At 44.6% G+C, this 21,344-nt stretch overlaps 1 protein-coding gene across 3 annotated transcripts in view; it reads left to right on the top strand.

Moving 5' to 3' along the window:
* Window positions 1-21,344, top strand: part of znf385c (zinc finger protein 385C) — a 130,393-nt gene that overhangs the window by 90,661 nt on the left and 18,388 nt on the right. For all 3 annotated transcript variants that reach the window (XM_023403195.2, XM_023403194.2, XM_023403196.2), the window contains one exon: window positions 15,199-15,341. In XM_023403195.2, the coding sequence (XP_023258963.1) occupies window positions 15,199-15,341 (143 nt within the window). The remainder of the gene's footprint in view (window positions 1-15,198; window positions 15,342-21,344) is intronic.

Genomic DNA, 21,344 nt, shown 5'->3' with positions numbered 1-21,344 from the left:
AGCTACGCCTGCACCTGTTAAAACCATTTGCTTATTACTGCAATCAAATCCACCGTTTGTTCAGTGTTACAATCAAACCGCTTTCTGTCACCTCATCAGCTGCCTTTGTGGCGCTCCGGTACTTACACCCGTTCCATGTGTGCCGGTTGTTGTTGGCTCGTGTCAGTCGGTGTCGGAGCTTCCTGTTGCAGCTAATTGAGGAGCAGAGTTTGTGTGTGTTCGTGCCGGTGTGTTTTTCAAGTTTTTGAATAAACTTTAGACTTATTTTTGTTGTGTGAGGATTTTTCTCAAAACAAATCCAATTATCTTGAAACAAAGCAGAATTTTTAAAAATCACACCGCTGAGCTGTGACAATTTGTTCCTGCTCATTTGCAATGAAAAAAGGCGAGGTGAAATGAACTCATGCCAGGGTCGTGTTTTCAGCTCAAGTCAAGTTTGAATCATTTGTTGAGGTGATTCTTTTTTATTGTTCTTTTGTGTGATATACAAAAAAACTCAACTGCAATCAAATCCAATCAAAAAACTGTGTCAGCTCTCTCTCTCTCTCTCTCTCTCTCTCTCCCTCCCTCCCTCTCTCCTTCTCTCCGTCAGTCAATAAAATAGATTTTATTAGAGGTAATTGTTCCCTCTTTGATGTTCACGATGTCTTGATTAGTCCTATTCTCTGGAGTGTTGTCGTGGAGAGTCCGCACTCCTGCTGTTGTTAAAGCCAGATTAACGCTAAATCCTCTTTGTCTCAGCAGACAGACTGAAGTGGGTTAGCCGAGGCCGGCGTAGTCAGATGGGGTTACAGTGTGTTAGCCAAAGGTCAACAAAGCTCCAGTTACACCAGAGTTATGTCATCTGCATCAGCGATGGGACACCCATGGATGGTGCCTCATAAATATGGGATTGATCCCGATGATGTTAAGACTGATGCAACCGTTTGGTAAGATTTTGTCCCAGCCTGCACTGTAGCATCGCCAGCTCAGTGTTATTCTAGGATACATTTATCTGCACGGTAATTCAAATTTAAACAAAGTACACTGTAACTTAAATCGCACTGTAAATTTGCAGCGGTGATTTTGTTAGAAACATTTCTCATAATATAATTATACAAGAAAAACTCTTGTTTGAACATAACTGTGATGATTACTTTGTAATATAATTACCCCTGTCATGAAAAAGAACATGACAAAATAAAATTCAAGTGTAAAATGACTAAGAGGAGTCTCTAATTAATGATTACAAAGAGAACACATTACGGTAGATGTATAAAAAACACCGGAGACTTACCAATGCAAATTAGCAAAGATGGGTTTTTTTAAACTGAGCATGAGGGCTGAACAATGAATCGCAATAGTATCAAAATCGCAATGCGGCCAAGTGCAATATTCAAATCAGAAGAGCTGCAACTCTTTTGATGAAAGGAAAAATATGTCACAACAGACCACAAATGAAGCGTTGGGCCTACAAACCATATTCTCCACATGTAAAGGACCATGTTTGTTTGGTGTAAGACCCAACAAAAATCACACCATCATCATTTTTATATTTTTCAGTGAATATTAAATTTAAAAATGACCATTCCAACTGAAATCATGTGAGTGAATCTGAATGCATATCATTCAGCCCCATGTGAGTAGTAACTCTTAGTAATGATCATGGGAGTTTAGTCTGGATTACTAAAAATAAAAATGTCAGTGTAGCGTTTTGCTACCTTTTCCTAACAGTAGAAATAAGCTTCTCCGCACAAAAATGATTCCATGACAAGTAAATGTCCTGCATTCAAAATTTAACTTCAGCTGAAGTACAAAAGTATTAGCAGCAAAATGTTGCTAATGTCAAAAGAACAAGTTCTGGTCAGGCGGTGGAATGGGCCCCCGTCAGTGTAATATCGTAATATTGGATTATTATTAATGATGCATTGCTGCTGTGTGATGCTGTAGCTGGTGGAAATAGAACAAACTTCATACTAGTTTAATCTGTAACTGTGCATCTTCATCTGTGCATATTTTATAAGCTCGTGACATGCTGTATATAAAATCTGAAGATGTGAGTACAGATCTCATGTAAATGTAAAGTGGAAGTATAAAGTTGCATAAAATGGAAATATTCATCTTCAAAATGGTTCTTAAGCACAGTGCTCAATATAATAGACTCTGTTAGTGAGCATACAATGATGTTAACGTAATAAACCATTATTTCATCCCGTAACTGGCAAAGGAAAAGTAACTGAAAACAAGCCCAAATAAGAAACAATAGAAAAGCAATAGATACGGAATATGATGTAGAGGAGGACTACATGTTGTACAGTCTCTAGTCTCAGTTTGAAAAATGAGTTTAGGCAGTAGTGGTGTTGGTGCTGGTCATGTCATGGAATCAAATTAAAATAACGTTCCATGTGATTTAAGTCCATGTGAGAGGAAGAGTTTCTTTGAGCAGCCAGAGCTGTGATGCTCATGTTGGTATGAGGACTGGAAACGTCAGATTCATGCAGCTCCCGCAGCAGCACTCCGAGGCTTACCACAGGCAGACTGGGAAGAAGTCTGTTAAATCAAGATTTCACATGACGAGGGCTTAATCTAGTGTGTGTGTGTGTGTGTGCGTGCGTGTGTGCGTTTACAGTACTGGCCGCTTTGTGGGTGTTCGTCCATCCCAAATGACCCCAGAGCTCATTTTCTGTCTTTTCTTTGGGCCGTCTCCGCCGCGCTCTCTCTCTCTCTCTCGATAAGTAGTAATGCTTTGACGCTTGAGGACACTTCAGCAACTTTCAATCGAGATTAATCTGTCTTTGAGATCTGCCAAGGTCTCTGTGGATGCGCAGCATAGAGAGAGCGAGTGAGAGGAAGAGAGGGGCCTTTTTGTAGCTGCTGTCTCAGAGATGTGGTTCCATTCCCACTCCGCAGCCAGAGGGGACAGCTCACTATATCATTCAGCCGTTTGTTATTTTGTCTGAGGCACGAGTTGGCCGAAGGGGAGAAATGTCTGTCTCTTTCCCCCAGTTGCCCTGAAGGAAAAACCCATGCATCTTTCTGCAGAGAGGGTCCGCTCTGTTTGGTTTTACATGTATCCTTGTGTGTGTGTGTGTGTGTGTGTGTGTGTGTGTGTGTGTGTGTGTTCATGCAGACGTCCACATCAATATGTGTGCATAAATAGTAGGCTTATTCTTAAGCTATCAGGTGTCAGAGACTATTATTCAAGCTGAGTGAACCAGATTGAATTCCTGTGATTCACTTTGGTTTTTCGTTGGTGTTAAACTAAACAAACCCGACGGGGTGCCTGTGTTTTTTTTTTTTTGACATCTCCGCTTATTTACAGCCTCTAGTCTCTCCATTCGTCTACCTCTCCCTGCTCCTTTCGCTTTCAGCAGTGCTTCTCTTCTTTCCTTTGCCGAAGTGTCTCTGCGCTGCGTCACCTCATTTGTGCTGCTCTCGTACCGATACTGAAGTCTTCATACGGATGGCGCTCGATGTTCGACTCTCTCTGTCTACTCTGGGAGTTTACACAAGCAGGGCGATATCCGTTTGCAATTCCCACTGATTTGCAGTGAATCGCAGTGATCCGTGTTTCTGCTGTTTCTGCGCCGGTTATTAAAAGCCAGGGGAAAGGTTACAGCAAATGCCACTCAGCTGATGTGGAGCGCAAGCTTGGCAGACCTCCCCAAACCCCCCACGCCACTCTGACTTTCACTCTAACATTTTGGGGTAACAGTAATTTCACTTTACTTGCTTTAAACCCCCCCCCGCTACGCCTGCAAAATTGGCAGCTGCAGCCCCGGGCCTCCTAAAATAAAAACCTACCATCTAGCTTTACCTAAAAGTCTGCTAAATGCTGTGTTCCCCGCTTCAGAATTAAGATTAAAAGCTGTCACAAACCTCACCAAGCGCCTGAGTCTGACAAATTGGCCGTTTCCTCTGAATCCTCTCTCCTCCTCGTCTCCAGCGCCGTCCCTCCCAGGCTTCCTCCGCTCCCCCCTCCCTCCCTTTTCCCTTGTCACCACTTCTCCCAGACACCCTGGGCACTCATCACAGAGGTCACGCACCTGTCGCCTGCTGTAAACAGGAAATGAATAATTCAAGAGTCGGCGCTGGTTGACTGCAACAGCTGATGGTCTCTCTGTGCCGAGCAAAGATTTATCCCAAGGATTCGTGTTATAATCCTCAGCTGGAATCACACTAATGAGAAACGCTCTCCGGAGAGCCTGAGGACCCACTCTGAGCCAGACCGCACGTCCTTGACCTCTGTGGGTGATAAAGTTAGTTTGAAATGGCAGCCTGTGGTGGCACGAGGAACTCAACTGCTACATACGCTGCTTTGCATTTCTAGGTTTGCAGGATTGTGCCAACATACAGTCAGACAAAGTGTACTCCTAACTGGGTTAACTGTGAACAAGTCAGCAGCTCTCTTGGTATTTGGTATTTCCTCCTCTCCTCTCCTCCTCTGCAAAGGGAGCTGGCCTATTAAAGAAAGCAAGTTATATTTGAGAAAAACTACCCGAGTAGCAGGTTGAGAGGCAGCAAGATGCCAGTTGGTTCTGGCGGGTAGCTGGAGTGATTGTTTTTCGCTCCTTATCGCCACACCAGCAGGTGTCTAAGACGCACTGTACTGCGGCACTCTGAGGGGATTCACAATTACAACACCCTGGCCGCCGGCTCACACCGCCACCACTGCACACACAACTCCCATCCCCATCTCCACCCATCCATCCCTCCGCTCTTCTTCTCTTACTCTCTTCTCATCGAGTGAAATCCTGCCGGCCAATAGTAACTTAGGAATCCTGTTACGGCCTCGCTCCACCAAACACCTGCACAGACTCTGATAAGAATCCTTATCTGCTCAGCCTCGTGTCTGCACCCGGGCAGAGCAGGAGGGCCCTACAGCTGGAGTGGAAGGTATATAACACCACCATGGGTGGTAGCATTGATTGTTTTTCAACCACATTATCCTGTCTGGCGTGTCATGTAGGAGTGCAGCTAGGAGGTAGGCAGCTGTGGCAAAGAGGAGCGAGGTGCTAAATGTTTTGTTGTGAAGTTTTCCTATTTAAAAACTGCAGCGGCTGCCTGCAGTACAATACCTCATATGAGGAATCATCCATTTATGCCATTCCTCCCCCTCTTTGTAATTACACGTGAGGAATGAGAGGAGACATCTGCGTGCCAGCACTTTGAGGAGAGGAGGAAGGAGACAACAAAGGGCAGAGCAGTTTCTCACAAAGTGCAGCTGTTTCTCTTCAGGGAGCTTGAATGGCCCGTCCTATCTCAGCCTGAAAGTGGCTCGCAATCTCTGATTTCTCAGCCGCCGCTGATTGGAGGCCGACGTTTGGCACAGGATGACACTTTCCCCTCCTCTGTAAGAATGTGTTGACTGTGTCTGAGCCCGACTCTTCTCCTCCCGTAACAGGTGTTCAGACGTGGACGTGAGAAGAGACGCATCATTTAGGGGGGAGGTGGTTGATGGGATGACGGGTTCTCACAGCTGTACTAGGTGGCGTGTGTGTGTTAACGTCTGCGCTGTGGGGCGATGCATCCAAATACAAATGACACACTCTCACGTCACCTACAGTTCATGAGCATTAATCGCTCTGCATCTGTCTCCACCGCGCACTGTATTTACACAAGTGTCGGAAAGTGCGTGCATGTGACCGCGTGTAAATACTGAGCAGTTTGTGCATTGTGTTTGCTTGTCTCCTGGCATTTGCCCACCATTATTTCACCTTTGTTTAGCCGCATATGCTGCACAGGATTGAAAACCAAATGAGTCTAATGGATCCACGAGGCATGGCACTGCGACCCGTAAATTAAGTCCCACAGATGTGCTTCTGTAGATTAATCTTCCCCGCTCATGAGCAATTATGCTGGCAGTGACGCCGAGGCATGAGGCTGATTTGAAACAATTACAGCCCAGGTTGGGCAAAATTAGCTTGTTCATTTCCCAAGGCCGCTGCTGATTGAGTGTGAGGGCATTTTAAAAATCAACCGGGGGGTAATTGGTTTTTAACAGCAGCACGTCCTTCAGCCAGCCTTATAACCTGTGCACGGGCTCGTTAGGGTTAAATTCCTTTAATAAACTGTCTCTGAGTTTTGCTTTCAGTCAACAGTGATATTAGTCAGGATTTTGTAAGCTACTTGGCTAATTAAAATGATCTTTAAATTGCCACTGTGTTTATTTTTTTCTTGAAATGTTATCTGCATTACAGAGTGTGAGCTAATTTATGCATTAGCGCTGTGCTAACCTTCACAGCTGGAGGACTTTTATTACAACAGTCGTTCGCATGCCATAACTCTCATGTAGCTGCAGTTCTGCTCCTCAAATGATATAAGAGCTGTCTCCCACTTCCCTGTTATGTGTTCAAAAATTTAAAAAAAAAAAAAGATATTTGTCCCTACAGCTACGACTTAAAAAGAACAGGAAAGCTTTGTCTTTTTTTAGCCAGTACACATTTTCATTAAGAGTTTTAATTGGCCGCAGACATGTGCCTGAAAGCGGGACGGAAATTAGGTTTGTTATAAGAAAAGTCTAAAACAAAGAAGCTGAAAAACAGAGGGAGTGGGCGAGTGGGTGAGGATAGAGACGTTTTGTGAAAAACAAATTCGGGTGGAACAGGAGCAGACGAGAGGCAGGCCATTTGAAGGTGAGAAAAAGAAATCGGCTCATGAAGGCAATTTACTGGCTTTCTGCAAGTACAACTTTCTTAGCAGGAGATCTTTTGCATAACAATGAATGTGATGATACACAAATAATGTACAGTACAATTCTCTCTGCAAGCTGTTTGCTAGTGTCGTTCGTATGAATAAAGGGAACGCTCTCGCCTGCAATACCTATGATTTGCAGCTGTGTAAATGAATCATTAATCGTTAAGGGATTTTTTTTGTCCTCTTTGTGTGTGTGTGTGTGTGTGTGTTGTGACACAGTGTTCATCCCTCATGAGAAATTCAGGGGAGGATTTTTCCACTACATTCAGCCCAACTACAACTTCATTTTCCTTTCACATTCGTCACAGCCTCATAACAACCTTTGTATCTGCCTCTCAGTGTCTGAGTGAGTGTTTTCATCTCGTGCTCCTCTCATCTCATCAGGTGAGGAGCTAAAATTAGAAAAGCAACCTCTGTCTTGTGCTTGTTTTCTCCCGCACGTCGCATCCTCCTTCCTCGAAAAGATCTGAGCAGCCCGGCTCGCCCACCATATCTAATCAATTTATAATGAGTTGTCACAGTTGGCATGATGCGCTGTGTGACGCTTGGTTGACCGGCCTGATATTTATTCATGTAAAAAACGATGTCGCACTTAATGCCACTTCCACAAATGACTCAATTTGCTGAGGAAATGAACCTGATCTGAGTTCCTGTCAATCATGCTGAATCTCCAGACCTGGGTTTTTTTTTTTTTTGCGTGTGTGGGCCTGTCACAACTTTGAAACAGTTTATTCAGTCTTATTTGTTTTGTTTTGTTTGTTTGTTTGTTTGTTTGTTTTTCTGACATGAAGCTGCAAGATGGCAGCGCTAGTTCAGATAATGAAGAAGGAAATGAGGCCGACGACGGCTCCCTCGGACAGATGTTTAAACTGCATTTGCTGCTGCCTTTGATCATTTCCCTTTTCAATAACTTCTGTGTTACAGAAGTTGATTTTGTTTGTACCCAGAGGTAAAAGTCCGACAGCTGTCATTATATCTGTAAAGCAAAAAGGAAGGAGATTAGGAAAAGTGTGGGTGACTTATTAAAGCTGCTCAGCCTTAGGCTTGGAAGCAAAAAATAATGATAAAAAAATAAAAATAATGTTAATTTTCATGCTTTTCCCTTTTCGACTGTTTATCATCACGTTGAAGTTCTGTGTACAGCTGCCGCAGAGTGATGACTGGCCGTCGGCACCGTGTGCATAGATTAATGTGTTTGATATTTCCTTTTTCCCACCTCCTTTTTTTCCTGTGTAGCATCAGGAATCAGTGGCATCTCTGTTGCCCGCCCATCCCCGGCTGCCTTGTAGGGCCTCGCAGTGGGGAAGCTGAGCAATTTGTCTCTGGATAGCTCCGGGCTTATCGTCTCTGCTTGACAGATGGGCTTTGCCTCTGCTCAGGTTGGGTTTGGTAGCAATGCGCTACTCGCTGCTTGCCTGACAGAACTCATTATAGACACTCCCTGGGAGAAGAAGCATCTCCACGAGGTCCCGTTGCCAACCACCGGACTGCCATGACTCACTACTGAGCCCAACACAGAAGACCCCAACATGCTGCTCAAATTTTTTATGTAGTTTGAGGTAAAACGTTTCAACTTAGGAATGAATCGCTAAAACCTGCTAAAAGCCAGCAACATTCAAACCTGCTAAAAGCAGCTATTAACGTTGATGTAGAAGTTAAAAAAGAGAGGTGATTAAACTAAGATAATTTCAGGGTCATACTGACCCTGATAATGAGAGACCCCATGTCTCTTATTGTAATTCTCCTAATTGAATTTGAGCCCTAACCTCGTTGTTTGTCAATGCCAGTAACACAGCTACAGGCTGATATCTTTCTCTGATGAGACAACGTCGCCGCTGAAGCCAGAGGCTGTATATTGATCTTATTTAAACTTCAATGTCAGGTCATGTTTTATTTATCGGCTGCGAATTAGCCTCCACGCACCTTAATCCACACTGTGATGGAGCTGCCTGCAGTCTAAATCTGCTGCACACTTTTATCGCTCCATCCTTCTTTTCATTTTGCGCTCGCTAATTAATGAAGCGCTAAAACAACCCCAGTGATGGAACTTTAGGAGGGAGCAGACGCTTGACCGAGTACTGAGGTGACATTTTAAGGTTGACGGAGATGTAATGTCAACCGACTCAGTGTCTCGACTTTGTACAATCCCTCTAAAATTGCATGCGGAAGAAAAGTTATGAAATCATCTCCCTTCCTGAGAGCGCTCTATTTTCAGTTGTGGGTCAAACTGTGCTTAGCCTTGCATATAATCAGGCCACATGGAGCAGTCTGCCACCTTCTGCAATCCAGGGAAAAGAAAGAGAAAGGAGGGCAGAACTACATATGAGAGATTTTTTTTTTTTTTTTAACAGCAGATTATTTTAAAATAGGGTCGCTGAAAGTAAGTAACTGTGCTGAGATTAAATATAATCCTCGTAAGAAAAATCTTCACAACCTTATTAGAGCTCAACTCCAGTATCTCTGCTGGAAATATCTCTTCCCCCTCCTTCACATCATGCACACACAAACTGGAGAGGAGAAGAAACACGAGTGTGTGTGTTCAGCGGACGAGCGGCAGACACTGACTGTTCACACATCAAACGGTAAAGCTGAAGCTCTGTTCTGCCTGTAAACTGTATTAGTCTGCCACACACACACACACACGCAGGAATACAAATTGTCACATGCAGCACACACACAGTCGTCAGCTTACACACTCCAGTACACAATATACACAGTCACAGTGCAGCCAACACGGCATGCCGAGTGACCTAGAAATAAAAAAAATAAATAAAAAAAATGTAATTCAAACAAACAACTTTAAAAGGCTTTAAGGTAAAGTGAGGAAAAGAGAGACAGGAAGGATGGGGCATAAAATGAAAGGGCTCTTTGTAGAAATCTGAAATTGCATGCCATTGAAAATTGTTTACATTTCTCTCCTGAAACGAGCAAAGTGGCCCCGGAAATAAAAGTCTCCAAAAAGGTCAATTTGAGCGCAAAAGCAGCCAGAATCATACGTTTATTTGGCCACTTTCCTAGTTTGCATCTCCTGTTTAGATGCATCAAGACGAGATCATATCTGCATCTGTGAAGGAGCACGTAGTTCTGGCCTCTTTCATGCCACTAAACTAATCAAATTGGCTTAATTGAGGGTTAATTGAAGTTCCTTCATTGCCTCTGCACAGTTTCATCTAATCAGTCCAGTCACATCCCAGCTCAAACTCATGGTTTGCAGATTATCATCACACTTGAAGGAGGAGTGGAGAATGGGAGTGAGGGAGGAATGGCTGGGAATTGAGAGGAATAAAAAGTCTTCAGTCTTTAATTAAAACTGATTGTGGTTAATGTTCTCTGTCCATGCTGTAATGGTTCCCACGGTGGCCCTCACACCACCTCCTGATCAAGCACAAGCTAATTGGCTGTTAAGAGTCACTTTGGCCCTCTCTCTCTCTCTCTGTCTCTCTGCCTCTGTGTCTCTCTCTCCCTGTGTCTCTGAGGAGAAGGTTCGGACATCCAGAGGCAGTGTAATGTCATTTCATGCCCTCGAATGGCTGTGAGCCTCTAATACACCATGAGGCCAATTTACAATTTCCAGGCGCAGCTCGTGTGAGACAGCCATTTGTATGCATTGCATGTCTTGGGTTATTTCATACCTCAGCTGAAAAAAAAAACCCACTCTGTCGGTCGGGTTATTGTAACTAAAAAGCTCCAGTTCTGTATTCATGTGGAGAGTTGTAGTTGCTGGCTCTTCCTGCGCTGTCAGATCCAGTCCCATCAGCCTGGGCAGCGGCTGCCTGGAAGTTTGGGGGGTGGGGGGGGTGGAACAGTGTGGCAGATGCACAGTGAGCAACATCGCATCACGAGGCTTAATGTATGTGTCAGGACTTGACTGTGTGCACATTCGCGACGGCTACGATCACTGACTGGCATGTGGGGACTGTGCAAGGCAAGTGAGGAAAGAATCATCCACATGATGCAGAGTAATTATGATCGTACAGTGTCTGCACTTCATGCTCATCATTGCACCGGTCAGGAATTCCCCCTCGTAGATTCCATTGCAAAACATTCAAGCTGAGATGTGTAAGAATTCATAGTCACAGCTGGATAATCAGGTCAGAAGCCTGATGGCGAAGGTCTAACTGACAGTCCAACTGTTACTCAGCAGGCAGTCACAGCTGAGCAGCAGAGCCGTGGTGCATAATGCCCTTAAATTCTGCAGAAGTCAACAAAGACAACAGCTCCTACCTCACTGATCCTACAATCACACAAAGAATAAATCACCAAACCAGAGACAAAGGTCTCCTGTGTATTCCTTTAAAACCTTCTTACACAAAGGATTTCATCATGTTTTCTATTCTGTCAGGCTCCGTAGGAAACGGCAAAATAGAGAGTCTTCACTCTCTGTTGTGGTGGTTGAAGGGCTTAGGAGCAGGAGTAGTCTTGTACATTATTTTACCTCACCAAGCGGCCCTTTGTCTCTTTATAAAAACACCATAGCCAAAGTCATGAGGACCCTCGGGGGGTCCATGAGGTAGCATTGCTAGCAGCAGTGCTATGTCCTTGTGTTTTCACTCTGTGGGCCATAAATGAGGACAAAGGGAGGCACTGCCAGGCTGTTTAGAGTTTAGACCCTGGACGACAAACAACAACAGACCTTGCAAAGTTAGAATACATCTTGTTCAGTTTGGTGAGTTTTAATTCTGGAAAACATCCACTTAGAATTTGAATCAGCAAACCGTGGGAGTGTACAGTTAATGAGTTTCACTCTCACAACAAGGTGCTGGAAAAGTAAAATAAAACACAACTCAAACTATATTCCATCCATCCATTAGCTAGGCAGGTTGCCGTTCTATCACAGGGCAGACATGTAGAGACAAGAAACCATTCACGCTCCACGGGCAGTTTAGAGTCGCCAGTTAACCTGACCTGCGTGTCTTTGGACAGTGGGAGGAAGCCAGAGGAAACCCACTCAGCCACGGGGGACAGACAGAAAGGCCGCGACCGAGCCGGAGTTCGAACCCAGAACCTTCTTCCTTCTTGCTGTGAGGCTAAATGGACCATATGTCGCCTCAAAATGGTTCGGAATCTGAATTTGTTTTAAAATATTTACAGAAAAGACATGTTTCTCCCGTCCGTCATCTGTTGTACGGCCTACCTGACATGGCACCTGTTTTAAGCCGTCTTTGGGAGACTAGACAACAACAGGCAGAGGGAAAAAGAAGGTGGAGATCGACTCACCAAACTCCAAGACCCTGCTGTGCCAGCATCTATCCCACATAATTACACTGGGCCACAAATAGAAAGACAGTTTTCTCTCCTCTCCTCCCCGACCCTCTCCCTTTCTCCTTCCTGTGCCACTCAGCAGTGGTTTGCAGGGATATGGAGAGCACAGGGGGCGGGGTGGAGGTATTTAGATGTGTGAAAAGGCAATTTGTCAGAAACCTAAGGGAGCACTGCAGTGATGACAAGAGAATTACAGTAGAAGGACTAAAGGGTTGAACGGCTAATTCTGCGATAGCGGAAGAGGAACGAGGAGGGAAGGCTCAGTATGTTTGCTTGTGTATGTTGAATCCATTATTTTTCTCAGATGACCAAGTAGAAAATAATTGAAAAATCCATGTTTGAATTCTACGGCTGGGATGCACCACCCTGCACAAACATATACACACATCCAAGTAGATGCGATGTGACGGTGGCTGTTGTGTAACCCGGCCCAGTGAGTCATGAGAGGGAGGAATGCGTTGTTGTGATGGTTGGAGGAGGAGGAGGCCTGCCTGGGGAAAGACTGGCGGAGACAGTCAGATCCGGTAGCAAAGTCATCTGGGAGAGAGAGACGGAGGCTGGACATTTGGTTTCAGGCCTTGCCTCAACTGCCAGTGGTCTGAACCGCGGACCGCAAGTGAGGCGTAAATAAATTTGAGCCTTGACGCAGACATGACTCTGGACAGGAAGAACCACATGCAAACAAACACACACATATGTGCAGACACGCACACACGCTATCAAACGAGTGGAAAATGAGGCAGTGTGATAGAAGGAGGTTATCAGAGGCTGCAGGCTGAAATACAAAACACAACATTCATGCTTGAACACTCAAAAATGTCTGTTCTTTTGCTTTAAAGTGTGCTCCTACTGGAATCAAATACAATATGTGCCAAGTGTAAAATTATACCTTGTTTGATTTTGTGTTTGTGTGCATGTTCTGTGACTGTGTTTATATTGACTTCCCCCTCGCCCTGGGAGCTATTTGTTTTCAGAGGAGCGTAGGCAGTTTCTGTTTGTATGCGTTTGTGTGTGCGCTAGGCTCGTATGTATCAGACGAGTATCACACGCACGCACTCCTTCGCTCGCTCCGTCGTACATGCCTGGATTCGGGCTGTGCCTCCGCGGCGGCGTTATCATCCAAAGAGGCAAACAGCCAGGCCCTGATTTAATAAGCTGCCTAGGGAGTCACAGAGAGGTGGGGAAGCACTATCAGCTGATAACTGTCCTCCCTGCAAGCCCAGCTCCTTCCTCTGATAGCCCTGCCAAGAGGAGACTCCTGCTTTTCTGTCTGAGTGTGTGTGTGTGTGTGTGTGTGTGTGTGTGTGTGTGTGTGTGTGTGTGTGTGTGTGTGTGTGTGTCTGTCTGTCTGTCTGTCTGTCTGTCTGTCTGTCTGTCTGTCTGTCTGTCTGTCTGTTTGTCTGTCTGTCTGTCTGTCTGTCTGTGTGTGAGCAATCCCCCGCCGGCTGCTGCCCACGTGTCTGTAGGCTGCGTCTGTCCTATGCTGCCTCACTCTCTGGGTGTCAGACAGACAGCAGAGGAGAGCCCACACAAAAATGCAGGCCTCAGACCAGCGCTAAGGAGCATATGCTGAGAGCTTCAGTCCCCTGCCCCCCTCACACACACACACACACACACACACACACACACACACACACACACCCCCACATTATGGCTGCCAATCCTGCCAAGCCACAGAAAAGCCATGGACCAGATTCCCCATCTATCACTGTTCTGCACTTCACAAAGCTCTACTGCTACTACTACTGCTACTACTACTGCTACTACTACTGCTACTACTACTGCTACTACTACTGCTACTACTACTAAGATGCTACATCAAATAAAAAAAGAAATAAAAACATGTTTTATTTTGTAGAGTGCGGAGCCATGTTTGACTGTCTTTAGGTGAACTGTAAGTGGAGTAGCTCTGTATTTCATGCAGCCTGTGCAGAGCCAGTGGAGACAGGAGTGCATCCTTTTTTGTAATGAGGCAAAGAAAAAAAAAGAAAAAGGATTAGATGGTGGGTGGGTGCATAGCGTGCTTTGTTTTCATGCTGGAGTTCTGTTGCAGACCTACATCTGAAACTGAGTTGGAATGAATGGTCTTTTCTTGAGTGTTTTAATTAATTAGGTGAATAATTAAAATAGAATATTAGCATGAAAGACTTAACAACCTTATCACTGAACATGGTCCAGGATTTAGTAAAATTGGCTGTTGCCATGTTTTCAGTACTTCTTTCGTTTCCACTCATTTGTCTTTATGCACAATTTCATCGTTTGATATTAAATGTTTCTAAGATTAAGAGCGATGAACTCATGATGATAAAGTCATTTCTTTTCTCTGTATGGTAAACAGAGGTGTGGACTGTGCGCTCCCAGGAATGAATATATTACTGTTTTTTTTTTTGTTTGTTTTGTTATTTTACAGTGTTTTTGTCTTCACCTCTAGCTTCCTGTACTCCCACCATCTGTCACTGAAATCCTCCCCCACCGTGAAGGTGCTCTTTTTTTTTTTGGCTAATCTTTTCTATTTCTAAGATGCTGGCATTATTGTAAGGTCAGTGATTGCTTTTTTTTTTTTTTCTGTGGTGTGCATTATCACACACAAATACCTCACAGTGTATATGTGTGTGTGGTGTGTGTGTGTGTGTGTGTGCTACAAGAGGGCTCACAGGATAGGCATACTTTGGGGTGGCCACGGTGACCCACAGCTGACACCGATGATTGATCCTGGTGCAGGGATAAGTGCCTGCGCACCGCTGAGCGCACCGGTCCACTGAAACGCAGCCAGGTGGAAAATTAGAAATCTCTTCATCCTTGGTCCATTTGAAATCCGATATCTCCCATCTTCCCTTTGCGCAGGCACCTTTCCTCAGCCAATACATCAGTAATTAAATGATGTGTTTGTGCGTGTGTGTGTGTGTACATGAGGGACAGGTGCACGTCCTTGGGGGGGATCAGTCCGGGCAATTGGGGCGATGGGCGTATTAATTCTCCAGTAAAACTGCCCACTAACAGCAACACACACTCGCTTCCACACACTGTATCATCCCAGATACAAGCACATGCACACACATGCATTTGACCTGTACAGTGTGTGTTGGGTGTCAGCTGGAGGTGTAATGGCACCTCTGGTATGGAATGAATCACAGTCAGGCCCCCTCTGTGTGCCGCACCTCACCATCATTTCCCGCTCCACTCCTACAATCACACCGGGACCAAAATCTCCGCCCTCATGTTACGTTAACTATCTAACATCCATCTCTTTGTGTTGTCCAGGTACATCCGCCCAGGGCAGCCCCCTCCTGGCTTCCCTCCCCGTCCCGGGACGGCCCCTGCAGCCTCAGCTCGACCTCAAACAGCTCCTGCCCTTCAGGCTCAATGGATCCTCCCCCCTCAGCCTCTTCCCCAACTTTAACACGGTGAGTCCGATGTGCTCTCATATACGTCATGAAAATTAGTAATCAGATGAACAGGGGAATCAAAGTGGAACAAATTAATCTGTGGCTTTTATCAAGAAGGAATTTCAACAATAAAGGCCTCTAAGCCTAAAAACAGCCTGTAAATAATAAGGTACCTAATCAGATCCAGCAGAAATATCATGTGAAGAGGTGACTCATCTCACTGCGGAAAAATATTGCGATGACACGTGTTTATTTGAGCTTGAAAGAAAAAAAAAGTATTTTAGACTCAATGAAAATGGAAAAATATGACACAGGGGGAGTGAAAGGGAAGAGTCCAGGTACCTATTGATTGGAAAAGCCCCAGCAGAGGTATTAGCACTATTTTGTACCCTGGGGCAGCGAGAGTCTTTTTCTTTATGGTGTAAAGTTTCAGAGTTATGATCCACATACTTCATAAATTTTGTGTCAATGTTCCACCTCATGCTGGTTGACTGTTTTTTTTTTATCAGCGAGCGTTATAAAGAAAGACAGGTCTATAAAACTGTGTCCTTAATGCTACAGCCCCCCCTGTTATTCACCACATCACCGTCCTCCCTGCCAGACCTCACCCTCATCCTCCTTCACTGTGCTGAGGCCCTCGCCTTTAGGCGTCTCAGGGGTGCTAATCTTAATTCAGGCGTCGTTTCACCTCTCAGCATTGCTGCCGTCACCTCAGTATCAGCAACTCTGTATGGATGAGAACATTATTACTTTGTTTCCAACGTCAGCAACTAACTGTTCGGTTTTCAAGCACCCTGGCTCTGATGCTTACCTCGCCGCAGTGCCTGGAATTAAAAGCTTGTATCTTTGATCCTTTACTTACAGCGCTATACCCATTGTCATTTTGTGTGTGTGTGTGTGTGTGTGTGTGTGTGTGTGTGTGTTTGCAGGCACTTCTGATTTCTTTGATCCTAGTTTTACGGTTTGTGTGTGTGTGTGTGTGTGTGTGTGTGTGTGTATGTGTGTGTGTGTGTGTGTATATGTGTCCCTTATTGCACGCTGTGAAACCATCTCCAGTTCTGTGGTCTGTAAATGAAACATAAGGCAGAGCTCCAGCATACACTCAACATTTTCAAACCCAGTGAAGAAAGGTAGGAAGAGAGAGAGAGAGACAGAGAGAGACAGAGACTGGCTCCTTATTTCTGTGGAGCACATGTGTGAGGGGGTGGATGAGACATAAACGTGCGCTGTATAAGGTGTATGTGTGTATGTAGGGGGTCTCCAGCCCTCTATGTGAAAAGTGTCAGTTTATTCATTTGTTCTGCCGCCCACTGCTTCGGGTCGAGGGTTGGCCTGCACCGCCCTATGGAGGACTGAGCATGCCCAGCAGCAGAGGCAGCAGGTTAAAACTCTGGCTCCTCTAACACCCTCATGTATTTATATTAGTGGTGGAGGCAGGAAAGCAGGTCTCTGGTCAGTGTTTTGTCTGTGTTTCATTGGGAAAATTATTTTCTTTCCTCAAACCGCTGTCTGTGCCTCACAGGCTTTATGTTTTCTGATAAAAAAAAAAAAAGATAAAAAGAATGTGGCAACCCACAACAAATATATTTCAGAATTTAAAGCACTGTTTTGTTTTTAGACACTTTGCTTCCCTGTGTAAAGAATAAAGAGTCATATTATTGTAGAAGAAAAAGGCAGTAGATTAATACTAAATGCAGCAAGCTAGCACACATGACATAGTATTTACAATGTTGCAAGGAAATTCAGTCAGTCATTGTTAAAGAGAATACCACTCGCAGTAGGACGTGGAATCTCCCTCACCCAGAATGCAGAAATTATGATAACCACAGAAATAACATCAAATCAGTGTCGCTTCAGTCCCAGGAGGAGATGATTAGCCTCCATAACACACAGTCTGACAGCACAGCTGTGGCATTAATCACAGAGTCCTTTCAACAGGGAGCCCCAGGTTCTCTTAGACCTGATAAGGCACACGTTGTCCTGGATGTGTGCAGGGGGAGAAGATGAATGCACCTGTCTCCAAAACTAAATATCCTCAGGTTCCCCTGGTGTCCCTTCTTACACCCCCATCCCTCCCCTTCATCTCTCTTGTGTGTGTGTGTGTGTGTGTGTGTGTGTGTGTGTGTGTATCTCTTTCTCCTTCTCTCTCTACCTACCCTGAAACCCCACCACGGACTCAGCCGTACAGCGCAAGATAACTTCTGTCTGCACTGGGATGGCGGGGGCGGAGGCAGGGCTCGGACAAAAGACGCATTTATAGCAGTCAGTTCAGGATGGCTGCGGACAGACAATGGGCACATTCTTCAGCTCCTAAAACAAATAGCTGTGTGCAGCCTGCCCTGCTAAGGTGGACAGAGGGCAGCAGGAGTGGGAGAGCTAGGTTTCCATGGTCAGGCTTTGGCTGGTGAAGGGAAAAGTCAGTTGCTCCCAGAGGTAGCTTTGAGTCATGTAGAAGAAGCCAAAATAAATCAACAAAGGCAAAGATAGCCCCGAGGGAGAGCTATACCTCCAGTGTGGAGGTTTCAGTGTCAGGTGTGTTTATATTCCCTCTCACACCTGGCCTTTAAGAATCTATAGCAAACAGAGCCCACTCTTGCAGAGGAGGCAGCTGCCTTGGACATGGCACAACTCTTTGTGTGGTACGGGGGGATCTCATTGTTCAGGCTTGTGTTTTAGAGGAAAAAAAATCAAGGCAGTGTGCCATCCTGTCCGCCATCAATACACCAGCACTCCTTGATCTGTGGGCAGCTGGGGCTGTCAGCAGTGCCACCGCTATGGTTCCTATGACCGTGCCGATCTCACTCTCCCATGTGAGCAGAGGGCCAAGCTGGGCCAGGCCCCGTGCCAGCCTGGGGAGAGATCCAAGGTGATTGTTATATGTGATACCATGCTGAAGGGTGCCGCAATGAAATCAGCTGTCATCATGGAATGCAGAGCTTCTAATGAAGCGTCGGCTTTCACTCTGCTGTTTATAGTACGCAGTTCTGGGAGACTGCAGTCTTTTCACAGACAGTTAAAACTGTATTAGTCCCCAATACAGTTCCCTCTCCAGAAACACTTGCAGTGACTCATGATGTATTCGACAGTCACGATTTTTAGATTACAATGAGTCTAACCGCATTAGAATGCGTGAAGACGATGATAAACATGAAGATGAAAGCTGGATTTGTCGTCAGCACGAGGGGTTAATGGGAGCCCCCCCCCCACTTAAATACCAGTGACGTAGGTTTTGATTTACAGTTGCACGTCAGATTTACCCGACTAATATTTCCACCGTAATGCTCGACGCATTTATTCTACATGTTCTGGCTGTATCGTGCGCCAGTTACATTCCCCACAGTAACTGTGTTTCCTGTCATTTACAGGGCGACACTCCCATACACACATACTTACAGAACTTGGACTTACTTCCAGGTAACTTATAGTGTAATTTCACCACGGCTTATTAGTGTATGGAAGCCGCAGTCACTGTGTTTTTGTGCATTCGTTCCAAACAGTGAGTGTAATGGCTTTAGAGGATTAATAGAAGTTTTGTTGAGGAACGTGTGAGCACAGCCTGTGCAGGTAGCCGTCATTGGTAGAATGTAACCCCTTAATGCAGAGATATATATCCATATTATTATTATTATTACATATTAACAGGATTGTAAACTCAGCAAAGGTCTTTCACATCCAACTGAATGCTTCTCTAACTTACAGAAATTCCTGGGCTCTGGGTGGATGTAAAAGCTGTCTCTGAAAACACATGTTTTTATTTCTCTGTCGGTGAGAACATTTTTAGAAGCCACATTTTCAGTATTGTTTGTAATTGTTATTGTTAGTAAGCATGAGAAGAAGCTTCAGTTCATGTTCACATCGAAAGACTGACATGATTGTTCATTGCTGGTTAGAGTATTTCTGAAACTATTTCTGAAACTGCAGCTCCTCCTGGGATTCAGTCTCTAGGGTTGATGAGAGAGGTCAGACTGGTTGGAGCTTAAAGGCTACAGTAACTCAGATAACCACTATTTACAGCTGTGGTGAGCAGAAGAACTTCTCAGAATGAACACAGGTGAAGAAAAACGTAGCCTGGTCTGATGAATCTGGTTTTCTGCTGAGACACGCAGATGTTAGGGTCAGAATCCACAGACCAACCTGCCGTGAGTCACCGGTCCAGGCTGCTGCTGCTGCTGCTGCTGCTGGTGGTGCTGGGGGTGGTGGTGGGGTAATAGTGTGGGGAATATATTCTTTGTGTGGACAAAACAGCCACTGATGTCAGAAAAGTCATGCACAGAGTTCCGAGAATAACACACTGTCCTCGCAGGGGGAAATTCAGATATTCCCCTCACATCACAAGGTCATGCAACTTCATGCTAATTCAGAGAGTGATGTTTTCATTTGTTCCAGATTTGTGTCGAAAACCTGCTCAGCTATCACAGACACACTCCCTGCTTGTCTCTGCTTCCTTGTTTTTATCTATTTTTTTATAAAAAATGGGGTGGGGTGATTACAACATCATCATATTATGTGTGACGTTCATTGTGTTCCAGGGATTACTTCGTGATTTGTGCGCTTCCCCATCCTTTACTATTTTTCACATTCAACAACCCTCATAGTAAGAACATAAACATAAACGTAGATTAACTTAATGAAGATAAGACTGATGTAGCTTGTTCGGGGGGGGGGGTCTGACAGAAGTCAGATTGCTGGGGGGTCACTGACACAAATCATACAGGGAGACTTTTAAATTTATGAAGGAAAATGTTTGAATAAATCAAGACAAGATTTGAACATATTCATGGAATTATATGTATATTAATGTTGTTTTCATAATTTACGTTCTGATTTCCACCTTCCCCTAACAAAGTATCAGTTTTCTCTTTTTCTCAGCATTGGTGCTACATGTTGAATCTAGAGAGACATCCTCACTCAAGGTTTAGACTCTTGCACATAAACTACTGTAGCTGCTGGAAGTATCTGGAGGTGATTTAGTGCTGTCTACTGATGTTTTACAGCAGGGGGTTTCAAGGTCTGACTCTGTACGCCCCCTTCAGGGAAAATCAAGACAACCCAGGAAATACACTGTTGCCAAAGAGACACTGCGTTAGCTATGGATTATATTTGTTTACATTTTGGCAAGTATGCAGAATGTGCTGTTAGGAGTTCCTGTTTGCTGTGTATCCAGGGATGTGCAGGTAACCATCAGGGGAATACTTTGATCCTGAAGAAAAGCAGCTTCTGCAGACGTCTGCTGTCCTCAACAACTTGTTCTCAAATGTTTTTATATCAGAAAAATGGTTTTCTTTCATGTAATTGCCTGAAAATAACATGGATGGTTCCTTACTGCACCTTTTGCAAATGTAATTAATGAGCACAATTTTCATTGAATTTGGGGTGTTTTATTCAAATTCCTCACATCTGTGGCTTTCACTCCACTACAATGGGGCAACGGGTGACACTACTGAAATGGTTTCAAAACAGTATCCTGTCTAACCTCTGCCATGCACCTGTCTGTGATAACCCATCAGCATATGTTCCTCTGATTGTAACTATAGTCAGCTTTTTGCTTTTACTCAAAAACAAGGTATATTTTTATGTAAATCGGGTCTATTGACCGTAAAATTGTAAAAGAAAGTGTAAAAGTTGCGATAATGAGTTGAAATGAAGTTGATTTGAAAAGGTGTCATTAAATGCAATTATTGGGTAATAATTTTATACTTCATGTTTTATAAACAGTCAAACAGATGAGATCATTTTTGACTCAGGATGAGAAAAGTTGCCTTGGTCGACGGGAAGACAATGCGAAGGTTAAGGAGCATTTAAAGTGTCACGTAATTGAATGTGTGTCAGATCTGTATGTTGAGACGTTATAACGATGAGTTTAAGTACCTGAACTGCCTCCATGTACCGTTTCTCTCAGCCTCTGTTGTAGCTCCAGCTGCTGACCGTGTCGGTAAATGGGCTAAATCAGCAGCTAAACTGCAATAAGTAACTTCCAGTTGTTTTTAGAGCACCGGTGTGCACCTGTCCCTTTCATATGAT

The sequence above is a fragment of the Seriola lalandi genome, unplaced genomic scaffold (genome assembly GCF_002814215.2).
Source record: "Seriola lalandi dorsalis isolate HSWRI2012SDOR001 ecotype SW California unplaced genomic scaffold, Sedor1 jcf7180002054065, whole genome shotgun sequence".
Lineage (NCBI taxonomy): Eukaryota > Metazoa > Chordata > Actinopteri > Carangiformes > Carangidae > Seriola > Seriola lalandi.
The sequence above is the reverse complement of the archived record's forward strand: the minus strand, read 5'-3'. Positions and strand labels throughout refer to the sequence as shown.